General features: G+C 30.9%; 2 protein-coding genes across 2 annotated transcripts; both read left to right on the top strand.

The window, feature by feature from the left end:
• The first annotated feature begins 4,218 nt into the window (after window positions 1-4,218).
• Window positions 4,219-7,733, top strand: LOC134265883 (low-density lipoprotein receptor-related protein 4-like). Its single transcript, XM_062748106.1, has 6 exons — window positions 4,219-4,276; window positions 4,668-5,115; window positions 5,516-5,768; window positions 5,970-6,117; window positions 6,454-6,564; window positions 7,462-7,733. Exons 1-6 carry the CDS (start codon window positions 4,219-4,221, stop codon window positions 7,731-7,733), a joined length of 1,290 nt encoding a protein of 429 aa, XP_062604090.1.
• Window positions 7,734-7,991: 258 nt separating this feature from the next.
• On the top strand, window positions 7,992-11,749 carry LOC134265881 (prolow-density lipoprotein receptor-related protein 1-like). Its single transcript, XM_062748105.1, has 7 exons — window positions 7,992-8,231; window positions 8,595-8,723; window positions 9,109-9,217; window positions 9,524-9,662; window positions 9,945-10,064; window positions 10,502-10,729; window positions 11,742-11,749. The coding sequence occupies exons 1-7, from the start codon at window positions 8,224-8,226 to the stop codon at window positions 11,747-11,749; spliced, it is 741 nt and encodes a 246-aa protein (XP_062604089.1). The 5' UTR covers window positions 7,992-8,223.
• Window positions 11,750-12,674: the final 925 nt, after the last annotated feature.

The following is a 12,674-nucleotide window of genomic DNA, read 5'->3' as shown; positions in this document are numbered from 1 at the left end:
ACACCCGCCGTGTCCTCCTTGATATGCTCAGGAATTAATTAAAAAAAAAATCCGTGTTCAATTCAGTGTACATGTATAAATTATGGACTGACAATTAGTATGAAAAACGTCAATCAGCATTTGACTCAACGATAAATTTTGTTCGATGACTAGGTCACTCTACCGACCGACCATGGAACTTATGAAAAGATTTAAAGACTCTAACGAGACTGCTGATTTTCTTGTTTCATCAACATTTTTATCAATACTTTACCTCGTTTAGGAAATTGTTCATACGTAGAGCATGCTCTTGCGTATCGAATCAACTAAGATATATAAACTCCGTATGCAGGTGAGGTATATTGCTGCATAAGTAAGGGAGGTTGACGATAGAAAAGTTAAAGTCATCAGGTTTATCATGAAGCTTGTTTGTTAGATTATTCTTAATGTCTTCTTCAAATAAAATATCCAAGTATGAAACAGATGTGTCAAACTCTGTGTTATCTTTTATCTCAAGCTCACCGATATATCGTATCAACATAGGAATGGAAATTTCCATTGTTAATTGACAATACGTCGTCGACATATCTGCATGTGGAGTTGAAGGCCACAGCAAGTGTTTTCTTCTTTTCACGCATAAGATTTTGCACTTATTCTGCTTCATATGAATACAAAAAAGGTCTGCTAATAACGGAGCGCAATTGGTACCCATGAGAATTCAAATAGATTTTTGGAAGACCTAGTCTCCAAACACCATATAGAAATTGTCAATCAGAAACTCAAGCATTTTTAAATGTCAGTTTTAGAGTACTTGTGTGTGCAATCAGAAAGTGTTTTAACAGAATAATTTTGCAAATGACCAATGACCAGGTAAGTAAATTTGCAAGTTCCATTTTTTAAGCAGCTTTCAATGATATCAAAAAGCCTAAATTTATCGTGGGGAAAAATTTTGTGATTTCAAATTGTCAAAAAGTTCTTTGGAAGTTTTGAGTATTCACATCTGATTCACACCACTTCTTGAAAATATTGTTGCACAGTACTCTTGAATTTTTTCCTTCACTACTATCAATACCTTAATGAGGTGTAAAGAAAGAGGCTTTGGCTTGGTTGAACATTTACTGAAAACCGCAATGTATTTTTGTAAGGATTCTTATAAAATTTAGGAATCCAATATACATGTATACCCCATATGATGTATCAAATTCATTTTGGTTCCTAGGGATTAAAAATATGCAAAACTTACAATTGATTTTGAAGATTCTTTTCCTTTGAAAGGGAACTAACGTGTCCAGCAGGACTATAGTACATCTATAGGGCGAAGAAAAACATTAAAACGATGGAGGATTATGTTTCAAATTTTCCATATCCAGGCCATGTAAAGTTTTTTTGTAATTGAAAGTTTGAAAGCAATTGTTCATGTACGTTTGTAGAAAATACAAGGTGCAGTCTTTGACTTGAAATATGGTTAAAAAGAAGACTGCGTGAACCCTTTTGTGATTAAGAATATTACTTAGATGAGCCGCATTAATTCCTTTATTGGAATATTAATGATAAAGGAAAAGACGGATTGTTTTGACTGGATTTTCTTAAGTAAAAGGTGCAGTTTAAAAAAGCTATGATTTGCAATATCTATAATCACACACCCGAGCCTATATTCTGGTGTCGAGGAATCAAAAAGTGGACTTTCCTTGGCCTTTTTAAGAAGACTATTTAAAAGTTTCAAAAGGACAGAGAAAAGTTTGGTGCGTATATGATGTAGACCTAACTGTTGATTTAAGGACATTCGATCCTCAGCCAGGAAGGATATCTCCAAAAATCAATATTTAATTTAAAATGCATCAAAATAAAGCTTGAAAATGAAATTTTATCATGCAACAATTTTCATTTTATTCATCTTTATAAGATTCAATGTTTTTGGAAGTCTTAGAAAAGGTCTTTATAAAGTTGATATTTGTACCCAATAAAAGGGGAAAAAATAATACAGTTTTAGAGAAATAAGATTTTCTTGAATCCAGGCTTAGATACCAATGCTTATTAGTATGATTTGAAATACGTAGTGATTTATGGTGTCTTGCAATGATAGCAAAAGCCTTTTACACTATGTACTATTGAATATATGACGAAAAAAAGGACAAAAAATACCAAAAATGTATAAAAATCATGACAATTTCTCTGAATGCCTGGATACCTATCGTTTTTAAACCTAAAATATAATTGTTGATCAATTAGCAATTAGAAAATGCATTGCAGATGTTCTAATTCTCTTTTTCTGCAAAAATATTGAAGATTTGTCAATTTTCCCTACATAATGTGATTAACTTTAATCTTTAACTTTAAAGAAATAATGTGGACAAATTAACATAACTTTGTGGATTTAGACATACTTTGTTGAGTACTTTTGATTACTTAACTGCTAAATTTATAAACCTGAGGATCGGACTACCTTAAATAAAGTAGTAATGAATCAAAAAGGATACAGTATTTTATGTTTATTGTAAGACCGATGCCCAACTAAGACAGTTCTCAACTTTATTAATGTCATAAATAATTACTATTAGTGCCGCGCAAAGGACAAAATTTGCAGCTCTCTACCGGCAAGTGGCGAGGTCTCCATAGACGTATGCAATTTAATTAAATTTTAAACTTTAGACAAACGTTACTTCCGGTTTGATATGGCTTTTCTGCCCGCCGGTCCGACACGTGATATGGATTTTCGGACCAGTCCTTGATATGGCGTATTGTGACGTCATCCGTATCACAGTGTGCAGAATCTGTGTATTTACTAAGTATATGATAAAAAAATTCTATGCATCACATAAGATGTCGGTAAAGGGGCTCAAATAATGACAATTCCCGAGGGTGATTAAGCTAACGACTATAGCTACCGGTAAGTTCATCTTGATAAGTGTTCGGGGTTACAAAAATCTTAGTCAAGAGACTTAAAGCTCTCATTTATTTAGCTCAATGGTACAAAACAGGCAAGGAAAGTTGCTTTATATGTCATATCGACTTGATTTCTCACAGTCATAGCACGAAACAAGATCTTCCAAATACGAAAGGATCGCATTACCTCATTAGCTTCTTACAATCAGTCAATGTACAGAAAATTTATCAAGAAAATTTTGCTAAACAATGTCTACCAAATTATCACGTGAAAGCAATTTTATCTTTTCTGACAAGATAAAGTTATATAGCAAGTTAGCAACAGCATCTGAAACTTTTTTTTCTGGCAGAATCTATTCTTTTTTGGCAGATGCCACTCTGAAAAGATGCAGCGAAATCCTGAAAAGCTTTTAAGAGTAATGAAAGTGGATCGCAATTCTTTTATATGTTAAAGATTCCGGTAGAGGAACAAATGCGTAAATCCAAGGAAAAAATACGCTACAAAATCGATGCAGAATTAATGGAGATATCGGATTTAAAAAAAAACCAATTCACGCCTGAATCGAACGGTTGCTGGCTTTGGACCACTGTGACATCACTGCATGGACCAGCCATTGAGAAGGCTAAGAAAACACTGGAGTTATGCTGATGTTTTGAGCGATTCTCTTACTTTGTAGCAACTCCAGAAAATTTAAAATAGCTAATATTAGTTTCAGTTTATATATCTTTACAAAAAATATATTCATTTTTGTTCTTTTTCTGGCATTGATAATTAAAAGTGAAATAAAGGTTTGTTAATTCTTACTGATCTTTAAAAACCCTTTTCGTGAAAAAAAATATTGTAAAACAATAAAAATATTGTCCACTCGGCGTAAAACAATTATGATCAATCAATGAAACGTCTTTAATATAGAACAAAAAATTATGTAAGACATGCTTTTCACAAAAAAAAAAATTATAGACAAAAATGACACCACAAAAAATAAAAAATAAAAATATTTTTCGTGAACTTTTTGTTGATATCAATAAACAAATTATCTTTTAAATATATTTGAAATCTAACGACTTAAACAAATTATTCTTTTTTATTTTAAATGTGTTAACATAAAGTGGGATCAACATTTACACGTTACATTGAATAAGAATCTTTTAACCTTACCCTCATTTAAACTGAGTGATTGTCATCGAAAGCTTTTTACATAAATTAACCCACTAGTAATGGACAAATAAACTGCGTTTGATGTACGCCATATTTCCAATAACAAATAAAAATATTATATACACCTTTCACACGATAATAAAGTATCTGCGTTGTCCTTTCACTTGTTTTCATTAAGTATAGTAGTTAACAAGACAATGGCGTTCAGATGTTTTTTCTTGTATGTTTACTTGCTATATGAACTTCAAGGCAAATGTAAGTTATATTAAAATTATTTTTTTTACTTAAGTGCATTAATTGAGAAATTAGCTGCTAAGATCGAAAGCAACAAATTGAATTGAATCATAGATATGATCTTACATTTGTATTTAGAAAGAAATCAAAGAACATCATTGCAAATAAAATGTTATATTTAGGAAACATCAAAATCTATAAGATGTTAGCAATTAACATTTCAAAGGCAGACCAAGTGACTTGAACAAACATTTCTTTTTCGATCCCTTCATAAAATTAAGTTTGTAAATAGTAAGCACTGTTTGAAGTTTTTGAAAATGATTCGGCGAAATTGTTTATATTGGTGCTGATAGCATAACAGCGAAATTGAATGTATAGATTAAATATGCATCATTTAAATATAATTTTAAAGGTTTGGCTGATGATAGGGGGATAGTTCTGGGAGTCTGGAATAATGCTTCACTGTCTACAATCACGAAAATACCAACTTCTGGGACGAATCAAATAACCACAATTCCTTTTCCGTTGAATCCAATAAACACAAAAATCACAAGTATCGCAGCTGTTCCAAGAAACAAAATGTTGTTCGTATCTGCTGGAAGAGAAATATTTGCAATTAACAATTACAGTATTTGGCAGAATGAATCTTTGACCTTTTCAGTGATATTCAGTGGAAAGTCATATGCCTTTGGTCAAATTGCATTTGATCATCTATCGAATAATCTATATTGGTGCGATGGATTTCTCAACTGGATAGCTATGAAATCATTGAATGTGAACAATACCAATACCACGTACAAAGTAATCATTGATAAACATTTGGAACAGCCGGAAGGGCTCGCACTTGACCCTGAAGATGGGTATGTTAATATAAATAGAAACTTGAAAACATGAAGATGAGTAATATGTTAATATGAATAGTAACATGTGAATAGGTATGTAAGTATGGTAGAAACATATAGGTAGGTATGTAATTATAAAAAGCATGGAGACGTATATGTGAATATGAATAATTATGATAACATGACAATTGGAATGAATTTATATTTACTTTCATTTGGATGGGCATTGTTACGCCATACAACGACGCGTGGGGCCGTATGATTTAATCATTGATGTAAAACAATATTTTTAGATCTTGCTCGAGGGTTATGGTTATCTAATGTTATGAATTCAGATTTCGTTTAGTGTTGACTTAGTTATCTAACAAAATTCCTCTTTATTTTGTTGATTTTTACCTATATACACCCTGTATTGCAGATTGCTATTCTTTTCCGAGAACTCGCCGAGTGTTCGAATAGAAAAAGCTTCCTTAGATGGAGAGAATAGATCTGTTATTGTATACAGAAGCTTGTTAAGAATAATGTCCCTTTCCACGGATACTGAAAACAACCTGCTGTATTGGGCTGATCTTGATCGAGAAACAGTGGAGGTTTGTAACTATGACGGGTCTAACAGAAAGGTCCTGAGACGAATGGTTGATATACCACTCACAGGAGTACAATATTTTGAGGTAATCCTTTTTCGTTACAAATATGTGTATTTTAAATAGAGTTTTACTTTAAATTTTAATCTTCAGTTTAATCTTTATAAATAATGAACAGTAGATTCACGTACTGCTTCATTTTTGGTAGTTCTTGTGCTAAATACATCGTAAAACCGGAGTATGGAAGCGTATTGATACAATCATAAGATTAATCTTATTTATTGACAGGGTGTGATTCACGGTGTAAGCCTTCGTAGAAGAAAGCTTGTAGGAATTGACGTCAATTCGAGAGAAATTCTGTACGAAGTGACATTACAAATCGGTGATCCATTTGTCTTAGCTGTTTATGATGTTAAAACCAACACAAGTTTGACTGGTACGTATGATTTTAGAATTCAAACTAATTCTATAGTTTATAATGTTTCGATTTTCTTTTCATTTTAATACATGCATATTATTTAGTTTTAACGTTTCCAGGGTAGTTTGATTTAATCATGCCACTCATCTTTTGGAGTAAAAAAGAATTGTTTTAAATGACCGTTCCTACACGTCACAAATTATAAAATAATTTTCAAATAACCAAAATTACCAAATTTTCATTTTTATAAACTTGTGAGAGAATATAATGATATCTGAATGCTAATATCAAAATAGTGAGTAGTAATAGTACTTAGTCAGTAATGAATTTCATGATCATCCATTCCTTCCTTAGATCCATGCTCTGGTCAGTATTGCCAGCACATCTGTGTCAACACTCCACCAGGTCCAAAATGTCTCTGTGCTGAAGGATATATACTTGGAGCTGATAGCTACTCTTGCAATGGTAAGTAACGTCCAATTATAAATACATATATTTCATTTACAGTCATGATTGCTCTTTCCTACGGAAGCCCATTTAGGACCTATCAAAAAATATTTTTGAATTCGTTACAACGATTTTTAGAATTCATTATAACGAATTTAATTTGTTATAACAGATTCATTGAATTCGTTATATCGAATTTAATTTGTTATAACAGATTCATTGAATTCGTTATAACGAATTTAATCTGTTTTTACAGATTTATTGAATTCATTATAACGAATTTAATCTGTTATTACAGATTTGTTGAATTCGTTATAACGAATTTAATCTGTTATTACAGATTTGTTGAATTCGTTATAACGAATTTAATCTGTTATTACAGATTTGTTGAATTCGTTATAACCAAATTCTTGAATTGGTTATAACGAATTCAACAAATCTGTAATAACAGATTAAATTCGTTATAACAAATTCAATGAATCTGTAATAACAAATTAAATTCGTTATAACGAATTCAATGAATCTGTAATAGCAAATTAAATTCGTTATAACGAATTCAATGAATCTGTAATAGCAAATTAAATTCGTTATAGCGAATTCAATGAATCTGTTATAACAAATTAAATTCGTTATAACGAATTCTAAGAATCTGTTATAACAAATTAAATTCGTTATAACGAATTCTAAGAATCTGTTATAACAAATTAAATTCGTTATAACGAATTCTAAAAATCGTTATAACGAATTCAAAAATATTTTTTGATAAGTCCTAAATGGGCTTCCGTACTTCCGTACTTTCCCCCACCAAACATTTAAAAAAATAAATTTACTTTCTTCAATTGATACATGTATAATGTAAACAGATGTATCAAAAATATTATTGTTTTTTTTTTTACTTTTGCCTTTTATTTTCAGAGAGATCCTGGTTTTATGACAAAGGAATTATTGTAAATAATGCGACTATGTTTTATATGTTGGATACAAGATCATTAAACGGACAGGCAGAGAGGGTTCCTTATTTTCAAATTCCTACTGCAATAATGACAACGTTTGCCATTAACGCTTATTCAAGAGAAATATACTTTGCTGACGCAAAAAGGAATGAAATATACAAACTTGACATTTATACAAACCGTTACTCTAATATTCTTTCTACAAATCCCGTAGCAGGTATACTTAAATATTAAATGGAGTTTTCATTTATAGTAAAATAAAAATGGAGATGGAGTTTTCAATTTAAGTAAATTTTAAGAAAAGATCATATGTTAATTCAAGAAGATTGTGTTAACATGCATGTCGTAGAAGGAACAAAGAAATTGAGTAAGTAAGAAGAAAAATATAAAACTAATTTATGGATTTATTAAAAGGCTTCTGATGGGTCCTGAATCTTGTTCGAAATATATTTGTTTATTGAACTGTTGCTCACAAAATATAGTTGCTGAGTATATAAAAGATAACGTGACATTTTCATTTCTTTATCTCTCGATAGACTGGAAATGTTAAGTTAATTTATTGATACAAACATTTATTTTAGATCTAAACTATGATTGGATTTCTAATTTGCTTTGTTGGATTGAACCTAACCAGTCTTCAATAAGGGCTTATTATCTGAAAACCGGAAGTGTCTCAACAGTTTACTCCAACCTTCAGCAACCCATATCACTCACGGTTGACGCAATGAATGGGTTTGTTACTATTCATTAATATTAATTAATTAAGTTGTACATTTCTACCGTTTCTATACTTGATTGAAGAAACACTGTTTTGTGAAATAAATATATGATTGAATCAAAGCTGAATATGTATATATTTTTATGGGTCAGATTTATTTCTATTCCTTGATAAAAATAATGTTATTTTCTTTTTAATTATAAACTCAAATGTAAAAACATTTATCTAGTGGGAATAGTGACATAAACACAATGTCCAAAATTTTGTGATTTACATGTACAGGTCACAGATTTTCTGTTGTAAAAGTTTTTCTCCGAAGAGTAATATTCTTGCTACAATGTACTTCTTTTTTAAAGTATTCGTGATTATTTCTACAGAGCAATATTCTGGATCTCATCTACGACATCCTCTATAATACGAGGAAGCTGGGACAGAAATCCTCCAAAAACCCTTATATCTGACTTGGATGATCCGATGTTCCTTAAATATGACATTACAAGTCAAAGGTATTGACTGAAACTGCATGTATCCTCAAGCTTTCATTTGTGATTTTTGGTTGGATTTCAAGATATGCATTATTCAAGACACATACATACAATGTAATATCATCATATTTATTATTTCATATTTTATCATAAACTAAAGATGAGTGAGTGGAAGTGTACATTTGCTGATGACAATCATATACATTTATCTGACGGTCACAGATTTGGGAACTGTGCTTTAATAATTGAACATTGTACCCATTACATATGTTCATGATCAGAAGCAAAAAAAAATTCTTTTGATGAAATTTGAGGATAAATTAAATTGAAGATGTTTGAATTGTTCTATTTTTTAATTCGTGTACAATTTTTGTAATACATGTAAGATCATTTTTATTGTTTACAGGATATTTTGGCTGGAGAGTAGTGTACTCGTAAAAAGTTCACAGCCCAGTGGCTCAGACATTAAAAGTCATATCATAGCCTCCCGTGCAACAGATCTCTTTATTTACAAGGTCCTATGCAAGTTTAGTTTTTAAATACTTTTATCTGTCTAGGATACCATACGTATGTTTAAATTATTTATTGTAAATTTCACACGTTTTAAGTAATTTATGGAAAGGAAAATAATTTTGTAAGCCAAAGTAATTTCTTTTGTTTTAAATAATTACATCATTCAATATCTTGAAGATCAAAAACTGATGAAATACGTCAATAATTTCTACGAGTTGCTGAATACATGCGATGGAAATTATTTATATATTATGCAAATTTTTAATTAAAAAAACAACTTTAAATCATTCATTTAAAATGATTTTTAGGATTTCATTGGCTGGCTAAGTGGAGAGGAAATTCACTTTTCAAGCAAAACATCTTCTGCATCAGAGGTTTATTTCAATATATTTCCAAACCCAGTGCAGGTTAAAGCATTTGATCCAATTCTGCAAGATGATTTAAAAGGTAATCTGCTCTCATCTTTCTAATAGTAATATGTAATAACTGATAAGTATAATATTGAGATATTGAACTTATATTGGTAAATATTGGTACAAGTTAACGAGTTATTCCTCCATTGTTGATGTTTTAGATTAATATTCTGTTTCAAAATTGTATTGAGAAAAAATATGCACCCTTACAATGTATGTTATCTGCAGGATATAAAAACTTCACAATCAACCCAATGTTTTTTTTTTAAATGATCAAACAACAGGATTAATCTTTGTATTTTTTTTTATTTTGTAGGCACTTGTCAAATTCTCAATGGAAGATGTGGTGATATTTGTATTCCTACAGAAAACAAAAGTAAATGTGAATGCGACATTGGCTTACAACTCCAAGCAGATCAAAGGTCATGTGATAGTAGTGAGTATTTATTTATATTTAAGAGTAGTAGCACAATGATAAAGAACAGCGATCAATCTTAGAAAACGAACCCTAGGAATTGACAGGGGTGGGTCTGATGCCTTGGTTATGCCTAGGAGGAGAAAACATTCCCTATCGACCCACACCCACTATAAGAGTCATATGTACAGATCAGATAGACACCATTATCCGTTGTCAAATTAAGTATTAAAAACAAAGACCAATCATTTAGTATGAAAAAGTTAGCCAAAAATAAGATGTAATTCTTGCTATTAATAAATTTGCCAGAGGTAAATGTTATATATAAGCAGGTGATAATGTTTTTGATAAAATTTAGTTGTAAATTGGTCCTATCATCTTCAGTGCAGTAAAAATGCCCAAATATGGACAGAGGTAGCAGACTTTTGGTAAAATGGCATTTTTTCTTTATTTTGTAGATTTTCTGAATTCAGATTTTATAATTGCATCTGATTTCACCCACGGACGAATACTACAGATCAATTTTCATACAGGAGAAATTGTTAAACTACCAATTAATGTTCAACCCACCTCAGGAATTACTTTAGATAAAACGACAAAGGAGATAATTTATTTCAATTCAGAATCGAGAACAGTACAAGTATTTACACTTCAAGGAAAGATGGCAACCTTGACAACTCTTACAGGTACCAGTATTAGTCTATATGTTATTTTTTTCCTGCCCATTCCACGATTTATGTAAAATGGCTTCATTTTTTTTTTTGGACAAAATCCAAAATTGATATAAAATGGTGAATGTTCTTTTCAAAGTTTATATTGTAGGATATCAAAGAACAAGGTTCACTTTTGCCTTATTTGGCCCTGTGAATTTCTGAAAAACTGAAAGGGCATAGTTTTAGTTAACTTAAGGAATGACTCTAATTCTTGGCCATATTATCGAGTATAATCTGGTTTGGGTCAGTATACGTTTAAAATCCGCGAAGCAGATTATAAAATAGCGTAAACTAACCCAAATCAGATTATACTCGATAATTTGGCCAAGAATTAAAGTCATTCCTTATAATTTAATTCTAAAATAATTAAGCAACTTTGGATGTAAAATTATGCTGCTTTTCATGAGTTTAAATTTACCGCGCAATAATACAACCGTAGTAACGGAAGTGATTTGAAGCGAGGGGAGGTAATAAATAATACAAGGATCTAGCAGCCATGATGTTTGTTTACACGAGGTAAGAACGAGTAATTGTTTAAAGTTGAAGGTACATTTATTGAATTTGGAATTTTCCATGGATTCGACTGGAAATGAGGGGATTACATGGATATGATGATTAAGCTGGTCGTCAAGGGGGTGTGTCCCCATACCAAACCAGATTATACAAAATGTTTTGCGTTCCTTTTTGGAATTCAACCAATGAGAGGCGATAATACGAACAAAATTAAATTATAATGCATTAAAAAACACTTAGATCTTTGGTGACTGTGTATCTATCAAAAATGACGTCATACTCTGGCTAGTCAATGCATTATGACGTCACGAAATGCGTCAATTTCCTCATATTCTGAAAAAGTCTACAAAAATGGCCAATTTTTAAACCTATTTTTTATATTTAATATAGAGCGCAACCTCTGATCTAAAATATGCAACTAGTAAATGATAGAACTGTTTCTGTGGATTAATGGACATGTTTTATTTTTTAGATCAGTGAGTACGCTCATATTATTTTTCTCCACTGAAAGTACTCAATTTTACCTGTTTACCTAGAAATTCAAGAACATTGCAATTTCATAAAGCCAGTTCTCCCAGACCAGGCCTTTTAGAAGAATTTTTCTAATAGGATATTAAAGCACCAAGTCTCTATTTTATTATAATGCTTCAAATAGAAAATCTAGTGTTGATCAATTAATTGGTATGTTTACAGGGCCATTTTATGCATAAAGTGAACCGACTTCTTTGATACTGTTTTATGAAAAGTGAGACAGAGAGAGGAAGTCAATATATATATAAAATGGTTGTGTAACAAAATGTAAATACTTTGTTTTATGAATCTTTAATAAAAGGTCTTTTTATACATATGTAGGTACAAATAAACCTCTTAACATATCGATCAATGTGTCTTATGTTTGTATGCATGTTTTATCAAGGTTTTACTAATGCTGAGAGTATAGCTGTTGATCAATCAACTGGAAACATTTACTTCACGGCCATTTCTTCTCAGCCAAATAGTAGTTATGTTGGAGTGTTACACAGAACGCAATTGGTTCACAAAATATTAATACATGACTTGCAAAATCCAAAAGCAATTGTGTTGCATTCAGCAAAAGGGTATGTATTTGTTATTAACATCAGTCATGCATGTATTATCGGGTTTATTCAGATTAAGATGATTAAAACCATCTTTACATATTCTTAAACTCAATATTCATATTAACTATTCACAAATGCCTTTTGCATTTAGAATACTGTTTTGGACAGAGACTGGAATATTTCCCAGAATAGTAAGGGCATCTATGGATGGTACATCTAAAGAATACATAGTAACAATCGATGGTGGATCGCCAAATGGTTTAGCTTTGGACTTTGAAAGTTTGTTTTTGATTTCTTAAGTTTTATATTTGCTTCAAAATATTTCC

Source organism: Saccostrea cucullata, unplaced genomic scaffold (assembly GCF_032062105.1).
Source record: "Saccostrea cucullata isolate Sc308-1 unplaced genomic scaffold, CSIRO_AGI_Scuc_v1 ctg10815, whole genome shotgun sequence".
Taxonomy (NCBI): domain Eukaryota; kingdom Metazoa; phylum Mollusca; class Bivalvia; order Ostreida; family Ostreidae; genus Saccostrea; species Saccostrea cuccullata.
Note: the sequence above shows the minus strand (reverse complement) of the source record. Positions and strands in the feature narration are given on the sequence as shown.

Excerpts from the sequence above, each read along its gene's own strand:
- LOC134265883 (XM_062748106.1), top strand. The coding sequence starts at position 4,219 with ATGGCGTTCAGATGTTTTTTCTTGTATGTTTACTTGCTATATGAACTT. Across the intron at positions 4,277-4,667 it reads ATATGAACTTCAAGGCAAAT|GTTTGGCTGATGATAGGGGG; the intron begins GTAAGTTATATT and ends ATAATTTTAAAG. Across the intron at positions 5,769-5,969 it reads CAGGAGTACAATATTTTGAG|GGTGTGATTCACGGTGTAAG; the intron begins GTAATCCTTTTT and ends ATTTATTGACAG.
- LOC134265881 (XM_062748105.1), top strand. Across the intron at positions 8,724-9,108 it reads TATGACATTACAAGTCAAAG|GATATTTTGGCTGGAGAGTA; the intron begins GTATTGACTGAA and ends TATTGTTTACAG. Across the intron at positions 9,663-9,944 it reads TCTGCAAGATGATTTAAAAG|GCACTTGTCAAATTCTCAAT; the intron begins GTAATCTGCTCT and ends TTTATTTTGTAG.